The sequence below is a fragment of the Marmota monax genome, unplaced genomic scaffold, assembly GCF_021218885.2.
Source record: "Marmota monax isolate L192 unplaced genomic scaffold, Marmota_monax_Labrador192_F-V1.1 WCK01_AAM20220418_F8-fsc00245, whole genome shotgun sequence".
Classification (NCBI taxonomy): domain Eukaryota; kingdom Metazoa; phylum Chordata; class Mammalia; order Rodentia; family Sciuridae; genus Marmota; species Marmota monax.
In genome coordinates this window covers 919,854-936,151 of record NW_026693895.1, presented here as the reverse complement: position 1 = coordinate 936,151, position 16,298 = coordinate 919,854, and the positions used below count along the sequence as shown (strand labels likewise).

The 16,298-nt window shown below is 38.8% G+C and overlaps 1 protein-coding gene and 1 non-coding gene across 7 annotated transcripts in view; one reads left to right on the top strand and one right to left on the bottom strand.

The window, feature by feature from the left end:
* Positions 1-16,298, top strand: part of Anapc1 (anaphase promoting complex subunit 1) — a 94,417-nt gene that overhangs the window by 62,299 nt on the left and 15,820 nt on the right. For all 6 annotated transcript variants that reach the window (XM_046462827.2, XM_046462826.2, XM_046462824.2 and 3 more), the window contains 12 exons: positions 80-294; positions 2,840-2,958; positions 3,990-4,261; positions 5,810-6,044; positions 7,873-7,964; positions 9,283-9,417; positions 9,581-9,663; positions 10,647-10,725; positions 11,598-11,672; positions 14,762-14,838; positions 15,548-15,638; positions 15,755-15,808. In XM_046462827.2, the coding sequence (XP_046318783.1) occupies positions 80-294; positions 2,840-2,958; positions 3,990-4,261; positions 5,810-6,044; positions 7,873-7,964; positions 9,283-9,417; positions 9,581-9,663; positions 10,647-10,725; positions 11,598-11,672; positions 14,762-14,838; positions 15,548-15,638; positions 15,755-15,808 (1,527 nt within the window). The remainder of the gene's footprint in view (positions 1-79; positions 295-2,839; positions 2,959-3,989; positions 4,262-5,809; positions 6,045-7,872; positions 7,965-9,282; positions 9,418-9,580; positions 9,664-10,646; positions 10,726-11,597; positions 11,673-14,761; positions 14,839-15,547; positions 15,639-15,754; positions 15,809-16,298) is intronic.
* Positions 458-527, bottom strand: Trnav-cac (transfer RNA valine (anticodon CAC)). Its single transcript has one exon. It is a non-coding gene; the product is annotated as a tRNA-Val (tRNA).

Here is a 16,298-nt window from a genome sequence, read left to right as displayed (position 1 = left end):
TTAGCCCGTGTGTCCTCACGTTCAGTAAGTACCTGTTGCTGTTTGTTAAATTATTATTATAATGAAGTCTGTCACCCAGGTGCTCTCATCAGATGTTCCTTCAGGAACAGAAGCTGAGGAGGAGGATGATGGCATGAATGACATGAACCATGAGGTCATGTCTTTGGTGTGGAGTGAGGACTTGCGGGTGCAGGATGTGCGCAGGCTGCTGCAGAGCGCGCACCCCGTTCGTGTCAATGTGGTGCAGTATCCGGAGCTCAGCGACCACGAGTTCATTGAAGAGAAGGAAAACAGGTAAAGGAGCACATCCATTGTCTCCGGCCAAGTGTTTTGTTAGGTCTGAGACTCTGTTTTCTCTTCACATTTTTAGCATTTGAGGCTCTAAACAGATTTTAAAAGTCATAGTGAAGTTAAAACCTAACCACAATTTTTTTTTTCTCTCTTTTTTTCTTTTAAGTGGCGCTGCTGGGGATTGAACCCAGGGCCTTGTGCATGTGAGGCAAGCACTCTACCAACTGAGCTACATCTCCAGCTCTCTTAATCACGCATTTTAATTTTTCATCCAGCCTCAGTAAAGCATACATGTTTTCAGAATACCTGTGGCAGTTGAGGGCATAGTTAGATCCTCCTCCTCTCGAAATATAGCAGTGTACTGTTTAGAAAAATTGAATCTAAAACTATTTTGCTGGTAGTCACCTTCAGAATTGTAAACAGCAAAACACTGCACTCATTCTTCTGTGTCTTAATCAGGAATAGATTTTGAGTGTTTTTCTTTTAAACTTAAATGATGTTTTTTTTAAGTGTGACAGGTAATACTCTACAACCATTTGGTTGGATACACTATAACATGTTATAGCCCTTTATAAATTGTTAGACTCAGTAGTAACTGGTGTCATGCCTGTGACCTTCCGGAGTCATTGCCCTTGGATACTTGAACTTAATTTTTAAGTTTTTCTTCTTCTTTTTTTCTGCCTATCTTTCCTGTCTGTCATTCCTCTGCCACTGTTTTCTAATTTTTACTTTTTCTAAAGGCTCTGCTTTAGGGGGAGGGGGCCACCTGTATGTAGCACAGGCTACAGAGGCTCTGAGCCATAATTTCCATATGCAGTTAGGCACTAGTCACCTATAATGAGCAGCCTGAGGGTTGGACAAGTTGAGTGTGGAGCCTAGGAGTAAGGAGCGCGGGCTCTAGAGCCAGACGGGGCCACTCTCTGCTGGGTGACTTTGGATGAATTACTGAAGCAAAGCTACCTCTGTTGCTCCCTGTGTGCACCATCTCTCCCCTCTGCACCCAGTGTGATATATATATATATATATATATATATCTTTAAAATTTTTTTTAGTTATAGATGGACACAGTATCTTTACTTTGTTTATTTATTTTTATGTGGTGCTGAGGATCGAACCCAGGGATTCACATGGGAGAGGCAGGTGCTCTGCCACGGAGCCACAGCCCCGGACGTAGTTGGTATTTGTATAGTACCTGGAGTCCTGCCTTGCACACAGTGAAGCTCCATACTGCGGGCCAGTGTCACTATCAGTGCATTGCTTCTGAGATGCTCATTTTTTAAAAATATTTATTACTATCTCTGAAATGAGAATGCATCTTTTAGTCAATAGATGTTAGTTTACTTGGCAGCATTTTTCTTCCTTGGTACTTTGTGAGCTCATGAAGCATATAATTAGTGGCATCTTATATTTATGAGATACAGTATTCTTGTTATTGCTGTTATAAGTTTGGGACTTTTGCAAGGCTGAATTGGATTATGTATAAGATTTCCACTAAGGGGGTGGGTTGTGGCTCAGTGGTGGAGCGCTTGCCTAGCAAGTGTGAGGCACTGGGTTCAATCCTCAACACCACATAAAAATAAATAAATAAAAATATTGTATCTATCTACAATTAAAAAAATTTAAAAAAGTAAAAAATTTCCACTAAAAAATTCTATGGGATGCAGCCTCTTGGCCTTGCCTGATCTCGAATTAATGTGGCTGTGTTCCCAAGGAAACTTAGAACAGTAAAATTTTCCTCTCCATTGAACTAGAAAAGGAATTATATATGCGTATAATTATGGGGGGAGAGTGCTTGTGGATAGCTTCATCTGCAGAGAGAATGTGCGCCCATTGGTTAGCTTCTGAAGGGATATTTCTGTGTTTTTAAATATAACTTTGAGAAGCATTTCTTAGTTACAAGTGCTACTTTCAAAATTTGGTAATGTTTTGTCTTATTTTAAGGGCTTATATGGAAAGGAATTCAACATAGAAACAAGTCAGAGTGCTGTGTTAATTTTGTAGGAGAGCCCACAGCAACTGTCTGACCCTGGGGCACGCCTGCTGAGTGGTGGTCTAGTGCCATCCTGCCTAGCCCACGGGAGTGAAACCTTGGGTCTGTGTCCCCAAGAGGCTTGGAATCCATTCACCTTTCTCTCTCTGTGTGTAAACCAGACGGTGGTCGAATGCTGGCCAAAGGAAAGGGGAAGGAACCTGCAGGTACTGAGGGCAGCCAGAAAGCCACACAGTGACAAAACCTAGAAAGTACCTTATTTATCAGTCAGAGTATAACTTGACATTTCTTTTTTCTAAACACTCAGGGAGTATTGGCTTGGTTTGTAGGCAGCTGGGTTTCATTCAAAGCAAATATGAAACAAAAGAAAGGAAATGTACCTCCCCTTTAGAGTCCTTATTGGGAGCAGGAGTATTAGAATGAGATATTCCTGTTTGGGTTCTGGGTTTGCCTTGTGGTGACTTTATCTTACATATTGCCTTCTGTGGAAGTGCCTGCCTACTCGTTACATACTTGGCTTTTAAGTTTTTCATCTCTTGGTTTTTACTTTAATCATAGATTGCTCCAGTTGTGTCAGCGAACAATGGCCCTTCCGGTCGGGCGAGGAATGTTTACCTTGTTTTCATACCATCCTGTTCCAACAGAACCATTGCCTATTCCCAAGTTGAACCTGACTGGTATGTTATATTCAAAGGGGAAACACAAATGTGCTTCACTTTGTACTCCATGCTGTGTGTTTGTGTGTGTGTGCATACATGTGTACACTACAAATAACACACTATTTAAAATTTATTTTGCATACATTTTTAGAAATTTTTTAAAACGATGTTTTCAAAGTGCTAATGAACCTGACAATTGCAATAATTAGAATACATATCTTAAATATCCATCAATAACTTGAGCTAATATAGAACATTCAAAACATAAAAGAATTCAGTATTTGTACATGATATAGACCAAAAACAAAGGAATCAATGAACAAATTCAGACTGAACGTGGAGATTCACAAATGTTTAATTTGTATTGCTTTTAAATATATTGAACATAAAATTAAATTTAGTGAAAGCTTCTTTGTAGTTGATTGGGTAACTCATGTCTGTCAACAGATGCTTTTTATATAGCTTTCACAACTTGGCATTTTTTAACAGTAGCATATGATTAGATATCTGTCTACACATAGAGAGGGATTGGCACATACAAATCAGAGAGAGCAAGCAGATTTATAAAGTTCATCTCTTCTTAAAATCTAATTTTTCCTTAATGTCCAAAGAAAAATGTGGGATGAAATGTTTGAAATTATCCTCAGTATCATCGGTCACCTTTTGAGATTTGTTATTCATGTAGTTAAACTGTGATGTGAATCCTTATTTTAATTTCCAGTTAAGCTTCCTATAATTTGAAAGATTTCAAAGCAGTGCATATCCTAATCAGATCCATGTAAAGTTAAATCAGTACCATTATTATCAACTCTGTGCATTGTAGCCAGACAGTCAATGAGCAGTTATTATTTTTTCCACCTGGCACTAAGTTTGACTCTCATATATGAAGTTTAAGTGCCCATGCAGCCTGATAACCTTCCAGGTGTTATGGGGCTAATGTAAGGTTTCAAAAGCAATGAAAGCAATCTTATTTTCAAAGATCTAAATTTAATAAGTTCGTTTTGGAATTTTTAAATTCTTTCAATGTAAACTCCCCTTTGGCTGGACAGGGAGAGCTCCCCCTCGGAACACAACAGTGGACCTCAACAGTGGGAACATTGATGTGCCCCCCAACATGACAAGCTGGGCCAGCTTCCACAACGGTGTCGCTGCTGGCCTGAAGATAGCCCCAGCCTCCCAGATTGACTCCGCGTGGATTGTTTACAACAAGCCCAAGCATGCCGAGTTAGCCAATGAGTATGCTGGCTTCCTCATGGCACTAGGTCTGAATGGGCATCTTACCAAGCTGGCCACTCTCAACATTCATGACTACTTGACCAAGGTGAGACTCGCACTCCAGGGCCTGTGGTGCACCTTGTCTGCCTGCTGCGTCAGCCCCTCCTTGCTCTGCTGGCCCTTCCTTCCTGTACCCCCCTTCCTGTCCCCCTGAGTCTCTTCATCTCCTGTAGGCAGGATCATCTTTCTAAAGTGTGTAAGCCAGTGTGGGCCACTCCCCTGCCAGAACCATCCAGCCATCTTCCACTGCCCTTGACGTGCTGCTGGGAGCCTGTTTGATGCTCCCTGCTTCTCCAGCCACACCCACATCATCTTCCATTGCTCCTCCTCAACTTGAGTGCCCCCTTCCTGCCTCTTTTTTGGGTAATTTGTGCTCATCCTTCAAGTCCTGTTTATGTCATTTTCTGGCGGTGACATTGGGGTGGGTACTGGGATTGAACTCAGGGGCACTTGGCTACTGAGCCACATCTCCAGCCCTATTTTGTATTTTATTTAGAGACAGGGTTGCTTAGTGCCTCACAGTTGCTGAGGCTGGCTTTGAACTCTTATTATCCTGTCTCAGCCTCCCTAGCTTCTGGGACTATAGGCTTGCGCCACCGAAGCTGGCTGGCTGTGTCATCTTTAGAGATTACTTTCCTGATAATCCTCTAGCTCCTCTAATCTTAAATGGGTTCCTTTGTAAATACTCTTTCATGATACTGGATACTTCTTAATTTTTTTATACTAATTTAAAAAAAATTTATTTTTTAATTGTACACAATACTTTTATTTTGTTTTTATGTGGTGCTGAGGATCGAACCCAGGGCCTCACATGTGCTAGGCTAGCGCTCTACCGCTGAGCCACAACCCCAGCCCACTAATTTTTTTCTTATTCTCCTGTTTTCTCTCCCTCTCTCCCCTACCTTTTGGTTTTTGTGGTGCTAAGGATCACACCCAGAGCCTGTGCATGTTAGTGCTCTACCACTGAACTACACCCCAACGCTTTTATTACTTTTTTTTTGGCCAGAGATTGAACCCAGGGGCACTTTACCACTGAGTCTCATCCCCAGCCCATTTTATATTTATTTTTTCTTTTGAGACAGGGTCTTGCTAAGTTGCTTAGAGCATTGTTAAGTTGCTGAGGCTGGCCTAGAACTTGCAGTCCTCCTGCCTTGGACTGCCAAGTTGCTGGGATTATAGGCCTATGCCACCATGCCCAGCTTTAATTACTTTAAAAAAAAATCTTTTTTTTTTTTTTTTTTTAAAGTCGTAATTGGACACAATACCTCTATTTCATTTACCTGTTTTTATGTGGTGCTGAGGGTAGAACCCAGTGCTCCACACATGCCAGGCAAGTGCTCTACCCCTGAGCCACAACTACAGCCCTGTAATTACTTATTAATAATGGACTAATTTGTGTATTTTTAGTTTAACACTTTTTTCCTTATTGTACACTAGCTATAAGAGAGCAAGGTCCATGTTTACCACTATATTCTTGGTGTCTGTCAATGCCTGTCTCATAAAAGTTCTTACTGGAAGTGGCAGGTAGTATTTCATTTAAAAATACATATTTGTTTGGGTAGTGAGTCTTAAGTTTACTCTCCTTCCATCTTAGGGCCATGAAATGACGAGCATTGGACTGCTACTTGGTGTTTCTGCTGCAAAACTGGGCACCATGGATATGTCAATCACTCGGCTTCTTAGCATTCACATTCCTGCTCTCTTACCGCCAACGTCCACAGAGCTTGATGTTCCTCACAATGTCCAGGTGGCTGCAGTAGTGGGCATTGGCCTCGTATATCAAGGGACAGCTCATAGACACACTGCTGAGGTCCTCTTGGCTGAAATAGGTATGGGGTTAATAGTGTTAAAAGACACTATTGTCATAGGTAAATGTGGCCCACTCCATATGAATCCAGGTTAAGTCATAGTAAAATTACAAAAATTAAGGAAAAACAGTAGTAGCTTTTATGAGCACAGAATAACTAACAAGCTACAAGTAATGGTTCCAAGGCTAGTGTTACTGTGTAGATAATTAGATAGGTACTTATTTGGCAGCCCTGTAACAGAACTCCAATATGAGGTACCTCTGGTCTTAATCACATGTGAGCATGTGATTTTATCCACTGTGTCTTTTCCAGTCAGTGTCTGGCAGTGGCCCACTTAAAACTCAGAGTTGATTGTTTGGGCCCCTGGTGTCACTTTGTTTCTTCTGCTGGGCAGTAGCGCTTGCAGCGGAGTGGAAGATGGAACCTGCACATGTCCATATGCTTTAAATCATCTCTTCTGATGAAGCCCAAAACTGTGTAACTTCTGTATAAGTACTTGTTACACATGTTACTCAGGGAATGAAGACCGGAAAAGGCTGTGCATGATCAGTAAGAGGGAACCAAAGAATGCAAGCACGCTTCAGTACTGTGTCCATGGTGCCTGCTGGGGTTCCAGACCAAAGCCGGCCTTAAGGTCCATTGGAGGCTATTTCAGAGGATAAACGTGGTAGGGCAATGCAGATTAGGACTGATAATGGGGTCTACTGTAATGATGAAAGAAATTATTCACAAAACTGAGATGTTCCTGTTACCAAAATATAACTTAAGTTGTTGATGTGAAAAATGCTTACTCAGGAGGTATCCAACACTGGTATTCATCTTCACGGTAACTCAACATACTGTGGCTGTCTCATAGTGATAACTGATGGTGTCATTGCATGGTCTCACTGCCAAGCATACCTCTCTTATATTGTATGAGAAGATTTGATTTTTATGTGTATGCTCTTTTATACATTGCCATAAGAATTGCTTTTTGAAAATAGATCAGTCATAAAGTTTTTTTATAAAAATATTTTATTAGTTGTTGATGGACTTTATTTATATGTGGTACTGAGAATCAAATCCAGTGCCTCACACATGCTAGGCAAGTGTGCTACCATTGAGCTACAATCCCAGCCCCATCATAAATGGTTTTTAAAATTAATTTATATTGTATAACATCTCCTTGAGTCGGTGTCTTGTAAAATGCCTGATCATTTCTGTCTTCAGAACTTTTTAGGTTGTTTCTGGTTCTTTGCTACTTATGTATAAGTACCTTTATATAATTTTTTCTTTTTTTAAATCATTTTTTTAAGAGAGAGAGAATTTTTTAATTTTTTTTTTTTTTTTTAGTTTTCGGTGGACACAACATCTTTAATTTTTTATTTTTATGTGGTGCTGAGGATCAAATCCAGCGCCCCGCGCATGCCAGGCTAGCGTGCTACCGCTTGAGCCACATCCCCAGCCCAATAATTTTTTCTTTTTAATTGCATTTTCCCCCCAGGGGATAAAATCCTAGGCATGTGAACGCTTTTTGGAGGGAGTGCTCTTTATACGTAATACATTTTGTTTTCTTAAAGGGTAGAGTTAGAATTTGGAGTGCATTTTTAAAGTGTGAATTTTACATCCAACCTAACTTTTAGGATCAATATAGAAATTTTACCATAGTAGGGATCAGTCTTATGTAGATTTAAAATAAGTGAGAATGTATCCAGAGAAAGTGTAGACGCTGTTCGTGATGGTGTCACAACTTTCTCAAGGAGTCATACTGAGCCCGATTCTCTTAGGCAACTTGAAAGTCAACTCTACAAAATTTGTGTGAGTTGGAGTCTTAGGAGGCTGGCTTGAACTGGTTGCTCTCTTCCTGCAGGACGGCCCCCTGGTCCCGAGATGGAGTACTGCACTGACCGAGAGTCATACTCTCTAGCTGCTGGCCTGGCCCTGGGCATGGTTTGCTTGGGGGTAAGCTGCGCCTTCCCATGCTCCACTTGGGACATCTGCATGTCTAGAGGAATGACGTTGACTTTTAACTTGGTTGCCACTCTGCCCTGCTGTGATTAACCTGATTTTTCAGCCCTTCCTTCTGGAAATTTTTCAAAGTTTTGAGAATAGAGAGAAATTGTAATGAAGAGTGGGACCTGAATGTGTCTTCGCCCTGGCTTAGATAATAGGTTTTCATGAGAGAACTAAGGGAAAGAAGTTTCTTGAAAAAAGTTCAAGACGTAAGGTGAAGAAGTGACAGCCCACTCTGATAGAAAACAAAATTTATGATAGGAGTCCTCAGAGTCGGCTGAGGTGCTAGCTAGAAACAAACCCTGACCTTCTCTTGCCATTGTGATGTTCACTTTGTATCCCAGAATGCTGCCACAATAGCATTTGCTTTGTGACACTTGCAATATCTGGTTGGCCCATCTTTAATTTCATACAAGGGATGTGTACGAAATGACCACAGACATTTCCTCAAGTGATTGTTCCACTTGGAATGTAGTTCCCCTGAAGAACCACTAGTTCAGTGTATGGTCATACTAAATGGCATAAAGAAAGTTTTTTCTTATATGTGCAGTCAAAAAATTCACCGTGTGTTTGACCATCTGTTGGAGTTTTGACTTAGCATTTGAGCTGAAGAGGCAGGGTACAGTGGCAAAGCATCATACTGGGAATGGGGCCTGAATTCGGGTCCTGACTAGTGAGTTAGGTCAGTTGACTCTATTGTTGTCTGCGGACAGTTACCTCTGTGGATTGTCAAGCAGAACTGCCTTGTTGTACATTTAAACCTGCATGTATAGCTAGGTGACCTTGGGCTTAATCCCTCTTTACCTCACTTTCCTCATCTATAAAATGGGACTCTTAGTAGTAGCTCTTGGCTAGGGTGTCTGAATTAAATGAGTTAATTCATGTTAAACATGCACAGAAAGGAACCTGGCAACCAGCAAGTATCAATAAGTTACTGATTACCGTGGCTGGAAAGTTTTACAGGCACAGTGATTCACACTCCAGGTTTCAGTTACACAGCTAATCTTTTCCTTTACTGTAAGGTCACTGACTGTTTTGAAGCTTTTCATGTATTTTACAAAATCAAAGTACTTAAACTTGAACACATTTTATAATTTTTATGAGAATAGTTTCAATATTATCTCATAAGGAATGTTTATTTTAATTGGAAAGAAAGCAAATCAAAATACACTGATTTGAAGTTAATTCAGTGCTTCACCTGTGTGGGTACGTGTTATGGATTTTCTTTTATAAGATTTCTCTTCATGCCTCTTGTTTTGTTTTCTAGCATGGCAGCAATCTAATAGGCATGTCTGATCTCAATGTGCCTGAGCAGCTGTATCAGTACATGGTTGGAGGTCATAGGCGCTTTCAAGCGGGAGTGCACAGGGAGAAACATAAATCTCCAAGCTACCAGATTAAAGTAAGTCCAAATAAACTAACAGATCAAGCTGCCGGAACCTAAGAAGTTAATTTGATAACAGTTGTTCTCATACCAACAGTTGTAGATATGCTACTTTGAAGTGTTGACTAGCATTCAGAAACATAGTTCAAAGTCTTAACATCAGTGACTTCTCTTTCAACAGGAAGGAGATACCATAAATGTGGATGTGACCTGTCCTGGTGCTACTCTAGCTTTGGCTATGATCTACTTAAAAACCAATAACAGGTATTTGTGTCCTTGCTCAATCTCGCCATGACGGCCTATCTTCCTTTCTGACCTCAGTAATAAATTATCTTACATATTAATTTTCTTTCTGCTAAAGGAACCTGATTTTCCTTTTCTTAAATTATATAGGTTAGATTACTGTAAGTAATCAGAATTGGCAGTGTAAATTGCTGTTATACTGAATTGTTTAGGGAATAATCATGAGAACAAAAAACTGTAAATGTTCAATGCAGATGTAGGTTTTTACTCCTGAATATTTTCAGCTGGATGCAGAACCCAAGGATATAGAGGGCTGAATGTAACTGCCAATTTCTATTTTCTGTTTTATAGTTAATGTCACTGACAAACAGTGTCAAAGGTTCTTTTCGCACATCATTGTGAGGATTGGTTAAGCCAGAAATACTTAGTATTATTTATTCCTGGTTAACCATTTTTAAAAATGATTCTGCTTAGCCCTGAAGCTTTGCTGAGTGCCAGACAGCCTGCCTTTCAGTCCCCGCTCGTTGCTGACACTTAAAAGTAGACCTTTGATATTTATTTTAACATTTGCATAGGAGAGTAATATAGTTGGGTAGGAGATACATTATATGATGGTGTAAGTCTTTTCATTTAAAAAATAGAATAAGATGCACGAAACTTTTCAGTGTTCTAAATTCCTCCCTTTAGAAGAGTGAGAGTGTGGAGAACTGACAGAATGGTCAAAATTCTTGTTCATGTTCTGTTCAGGTGAATGTGTGTATCAGTGCCTTCTTGACCCTGGGAATACTTCAGTGAACAAAACAAAACTAAAAACCTCTGCCCTTGTGGAGCTTAGGTTGTTGGAAGGTGCAACACATACATAATAAATATTTGGTTAGAGAGTGGAAAGTATTATGGAAAAAAGATCACTGGAAGAGTGGGAAGCAGCATTTTGAAGTTTCTTAGGATGCTTGATTCCCTTGCTCTCTACCTGACCATAACCCCGCTGGGACCTCCACCAACAGATCCATCGCAGACTGGCTCCGAGCTCCTGATACTATGTATTTGCTCGACTTTGTGAAACCAGAATTTCTCTTACTTAGGGTATGTGCATTTTCATTTCTGTTGACATGAGGGGAGTTTACTTGGGCTTTTCAAATTTAGCTTTCAGATATAAATACCTTGACAAGAGAGTCTTTTACTTTTAATTCATCATGTATATCTGATTGGCAATGTTCTTTTGAAATATCCCAAATATAGCTTCAGGAATTGTAGGAAAGGCAACCACATTGATAATGCTTGATGTGACATTTCTCTTATTAATAGTAATAAGAGAATTATTATTATTCAAAACTTCCTTAAAAAGCAGCAAGAAAGGGCTGGGGTTGTGGCTCAACGGTAGAGCGCTTGCTTGCCTCGCACGTGCGAGACCCTGGTTTTGATCCTCAGCACCACATAAAAATAAATAAGTGAAATAAAGGTATTGTGTCCATCTACAACTAAAAATAAATATTAAAAAAAAGCAACAAGTAACTAGAACTTTATTAGCTTTTATATTTTATATATTTTTTTGAATTATTAAGGGTGTAACAGTATTGTTAAGGGTATAATGACAGTAACAATTTTACAGTTGCCTAAAATTTTTGTCTTTTTTTTTTTTTAATGTTAAACTTACTCTGTGAAATCTTTTGAATTACGGTGTGTAGGCAGAGCTGTGATTCCTCTCTTGTGAGATTTTTCTTTTATACAACAATTTAAAAATCTTTTCTAACTCCTCTAAATATTGATGATGACTCGTACAATTTTAGTTTTTCTTTAAGAGCTAAATTTTTTAATGAGTAGCCTAACTCAATACTTTATGCTTATTTTTCAAAGTTGCCATTAACTAGAAATTGATTCTTAAATATTATTACTGTTTAAAAAAATCTATGAACTTTGCCTGCTCTAATTAATTTTATCTGTTATGCATTTTTAAGACCCTTGCTCGATGCCTGATTTTGTGGGATGATATTTTACCAAATTCCAAGTGGGTCGACAGCAATGTTCCTCAAGTAAGTACTTCAATAAATAGTAAACCTTTAATAGCATAAAATTGGTATTTCTTGTGGTATTTTCCAAAATCTTGTAGAATAATTTTTCTTGTGAAGGCAATATTGATAACTGGGATATCCAGTTAAGACAGAAGAACTTGCATTGTGAAAGTGTGTACTGACCACAGACCTTAGCCTTCCCTTTTGACCCTAGATACCTAAAAATTATGGTTTTTTTAAAAAAAAATCAAAATACTAGAAAAGAATTTTGAAATTTCAATTCTAATCATACATTTATCTAAGATGATATTTTAATTGGTAAAAATTTTGGATCATTTATAGTTGTTTGAATTATTTCATAGCATGTTTATTAAATAAGCCAAGTATATTAGTTAAAAATAAAGAGACCCCTTTGTAAAAACTTGGAATCAAATATTATAACTGTTTCCTTTAGTTCGCTATTTATTTCTTGTGGTCTCTCACTTCATTTGTATTTTGAAACAAATCTAATTATTCTAGATTGTCTGATTCCCTCAATATTTTCATAAGAAAAATCTCAGAATAAAGAAATGTTGAAAAAACTTCATATGAACATCCATATTTGCCAGTAGATTCAACAATTAATATTTTATGATGTAAACTTAAAGTCTCTAATTCATCACTTAATAATTTATTCCATTATCTAATCTGTCATTTTTGTATGAATTTCAAAGTTGCAGTAATGAACTTTCCTGAATAATTGAGTATGCATATCCTACAATATGTGTGCGCTCACATGGACACACGCGCGTGTGCACACACACACACACTCTTTAGTTAAAGGAGTCAGTATTTTTGTTTTCTACAAGACACAGTTTATACCCTACAGAGCACAAACCTTAGTGTGCTTCCTAGTAAGATTTGACAAATGCATGTGCCTGAGGACACAAACCTGTGTCCCTTGTTCCCCTTCCCTGAGCCTGTCACATACTCCCATTCTCAACAACCAACATTCTGCTTTTTTCTCCAAAATATATTATTTTTACGGATGTAGAAGTTTACATTAGTGAAGTATAGTGTACATCCTTTTGTCTAAAGACTTACTTCACTCAGCATGCTTTTGAGACACTGGTGAGTGTGTTAATAGTGCTTCTTTTTTTATTAAGCTACGATCCATGGATGCCTTTATCCATTTCTTTCTCCATTTTCTTTTGTGGGACACTTGGACAGGTTCCAGGTTTTGGCTCCCGTGCCTCAGGCTTTCATGAACATTTATGACAACTTAGGACACAGCCCCCAGAGCTCAGTACATCACTGTTGCTGGGAAGCCCAGGCTGATCCAGAGTCACCCAGCTAGGAGGGGCTGGACAAGACTGCAGCCTGGCTGTTGGGACTCTGGAGCTTCAGATTTTTGCACTGGACCCTGTACAGGACTTGAGTATGGTGGTCTTTTCTTGTTTCATGTGCACCTCTAGCTCCACAGCTCTTAAGTGATCACACGTTTTGGTTTTTTGGTTTTTAACTTTAGGGAACCATAGAATGGTGACAAAGGACCAGATTTAGGACTCTTCCCTCCCCCCAGTTATTTCCAACTCTGTTCTTTAATGATACATAAGTGTGATGTTGCCACCAAGGGTGGCACAGATTAATAGTAGTAATGATTATAGCTAACACTTACAAAGGACTTACTATGTGCCAGGTGTTAATTTTAAGAGCTTTCCCTGGATTAAGTAGTCTGATTCTCATAGAAAGGTGGTACCAACTGTTATGCTTATTTGTAGATGAGTCACAAGAGCCATCAAGAAACTTGCCTGTGGCCTCAGAGCTTGTAGGTGCCTCTGCCGGAATTCAGAGCTGGGCCTTCAAGCTCCTCAGTACATGTTATGTTTAAAGACTCAGAGTATATTTTGAAGACTCAGAGTAGCTTAGAAGTGCCTGCTGTCCAAGTAGAGCTTTCCTGTTACCACGTGACGCTGAGGGCAGACACTTCAGTATGAATGAATGTTGAGATGAGGTTATTCATGTGTGTACAAGTAACTCACTTCAGAGTAGTGTAGTTCCTTAGAATGTCACTCAATTTCTGAGTAAATAACATTCAAAATTTAAAATAAAGTCTTTAAGGAAGGGAGGAAAAGAGAAGTAGTTACCAACTTTTATTATACAGCCAACATAATTGCTTGTCTCATTGGGATTAGTAGGAAAAAGGGTATATCAGATTTTCAGTTTATTTATTTGATAGATGCTAAGACAGTTAATTTGTATTACACATTACTTACGACAAAGTTTCCAAATTTAGATCATCTGAACAAGGCAATTCGATTTCACTCAGAGAGATACTATTTTCTCTTATAATCTGTCAAGACAGATTATCATTTTGATGATATTCAGTCCATAGATGACTATTGTTAGTGACTTGTGAATATTTATTGCATTCCTGATTGTTATTCTCCTGAACAGTCTTCTGAACAGGATTAAAATAATAAGTCTTCAGTTTCACTTTTGTTCTCTGTACTTTCATGCATTTAGAGAACATGTAGCCTTTTCTATTTGTATTTTTTTCAGAGTAAAAGATGAAATCTGTTCTTGGCTGTTAAAGGTAGATATTCTGTGTCCTGTTATTGATAAATTATTCACTCCCTCTACTGAAAGGAAAGGGGTGTCTGCCTGAGCATGTTGACAGTGTGGTTTAGCCCTGATAATGAGCCCAGCGAGTCGCCTCCCCTCTGGGCAGGTAGGCTTGGTACCACAAGCATCCCATGAAGGAGTGTGTCTGGTTGGATTTCTCTCCAGTGGTTTTTTTCTTCTCCCCATCTCCCCTCATCCCTGCCCTAGTTCTATAGCCATCATCTTTGTGTTTTAGTTGACTGTGAAATGTTGTTATTACTATATTAATTCTGAATATACTTAAATCTTCTTATATTTGTTCAGTCTTACTCAATTCTTATTCCATTTTAGATTTGAAATATGATTGTGTTTAATGTGAATAAAATATGGACCTTTGAATGCAATGGTTTGGTGAAGTTTGTTTTATGTAAATACAGCCATGAAGAGCAGTATAGTGTTCTTCAAATTATTAAATATTTGTAACTAGGACAATGACATTCAAGTACTCTTGCTTTCTGTCTTGACAGATTATAAGAGAAAATAGTATCTCTCTGAGTGAAATCGAATTGCCTTGTTCAGAGGATCTAAATTTGGAAACTTTGTCGTAAGTAATGTATGATACAAATTAACTGTCCTAGCATCTGTCAGATAAATAAACTGAAATGTCCTAATAGTAATACTGTTGTCTCTGAGAGCTTTTGCTCATCAGATGTTCACAAAGTTAATATTTGTTTTTTAACTCTCTGAATATAGAAGCTCTTTTTGGGAGGGTGGATGCGTGGATGGGTACCGAGTGTTGAGCCCAGGGGCCCTTAACCACTGAGTTACATCCCCAGCCTTTTTTAGGTTTTTAAATTTTGAGACAGGGTGTTGTTAAGTTGCTGAGGCTGGCTTTGAACTCATGGTCTTCCTGCCTCAGCCTCCCAGACTGCTAGGATTAGTCGTGTGCCACCATGTCCTGCTCTGAATGTAGAGCTCTTATCTATCCCTCAGGAAATAAGATTGAAGATTTAACTTGTACCTGCTCTTCTTTCATTCTTTCCATTTAAATTGGCAACAGTTCTTTAAAATTCTGTTTCTGTGGCATATGAAACAGTAAGCAAGAGGGAGACACTTCATCAGTAAGGCTCATGTGGTGCTTCTGCTGGGAACAGCTGCACAGAACCTGCTGATTGGTTCAGGCACACTTGAGCATTCTCAGAAGGATGTGAACTAGGTTAGACAACAGGACGTTTTTGACTTTTATCCCAAGATAATAGATAATAATGCTTTTAAAGGAGAATGACAGTTAAATTTCTCATTATTGTTTTCAGGCAGGCACATGTCTACATAATTGCAGGAGCCTGTTTGTCTTTGGGTTTTCGATTTGCTGGCTCAGAAAACTTATCAGCATTTAACTGTTTGGTAAGAAGTAGCTTGGTGTCCTCTGTTCTGTTCTCTATTTCTCTCTCTTTTTTTTTTTTAAATCAAAGTCTTAAGTTGCTTCTTTTAACCTTGAATTTTTCTTTTGTTTTCTCCAGCATAAATTTGCAAAAGATTTTATGACTTATTTGTCTGCACCTAATGCTTCCGTAGTAAGTCTTTTTATGATTTTTCTTGGGAATAAAATAAAACTCAAAGAAAATTCACTGATAATCCAAGTACTTAAGTGTTGTCAAATGTCTCTGCTGTTTGAATTAGAAATGGGGAATTTGAGGCTGTGGTGCATCATTTTAGTTTTGTTCTGGGATATTAATGAGGTGAAAATATGATCACCCTTGAAGGATGCACCAGCATCTAGATTTTGTGATGAGAGAATAGATAGAAAAGACCTTGGCACTTGGGGATAATCATTCCTCACATTTTCAGTACTGAATGTTGGGAGTGACTTTTTAAACAGATCAGCACTTGGTAAAGATTCAGTTGCTCTGGTGTCATTGCTGCTCTACTGACAAGAAGGTTGCTAGATTTTATTTCCTGGAAACACCACCCAGACCTATGCAGTGGCTAAACTGCCGGTAAAGGGCGTAGAGAAACTCAGCAGTGGAAGAGTTTGATGTGCTCAGAGATACTGCAGAGCAAATT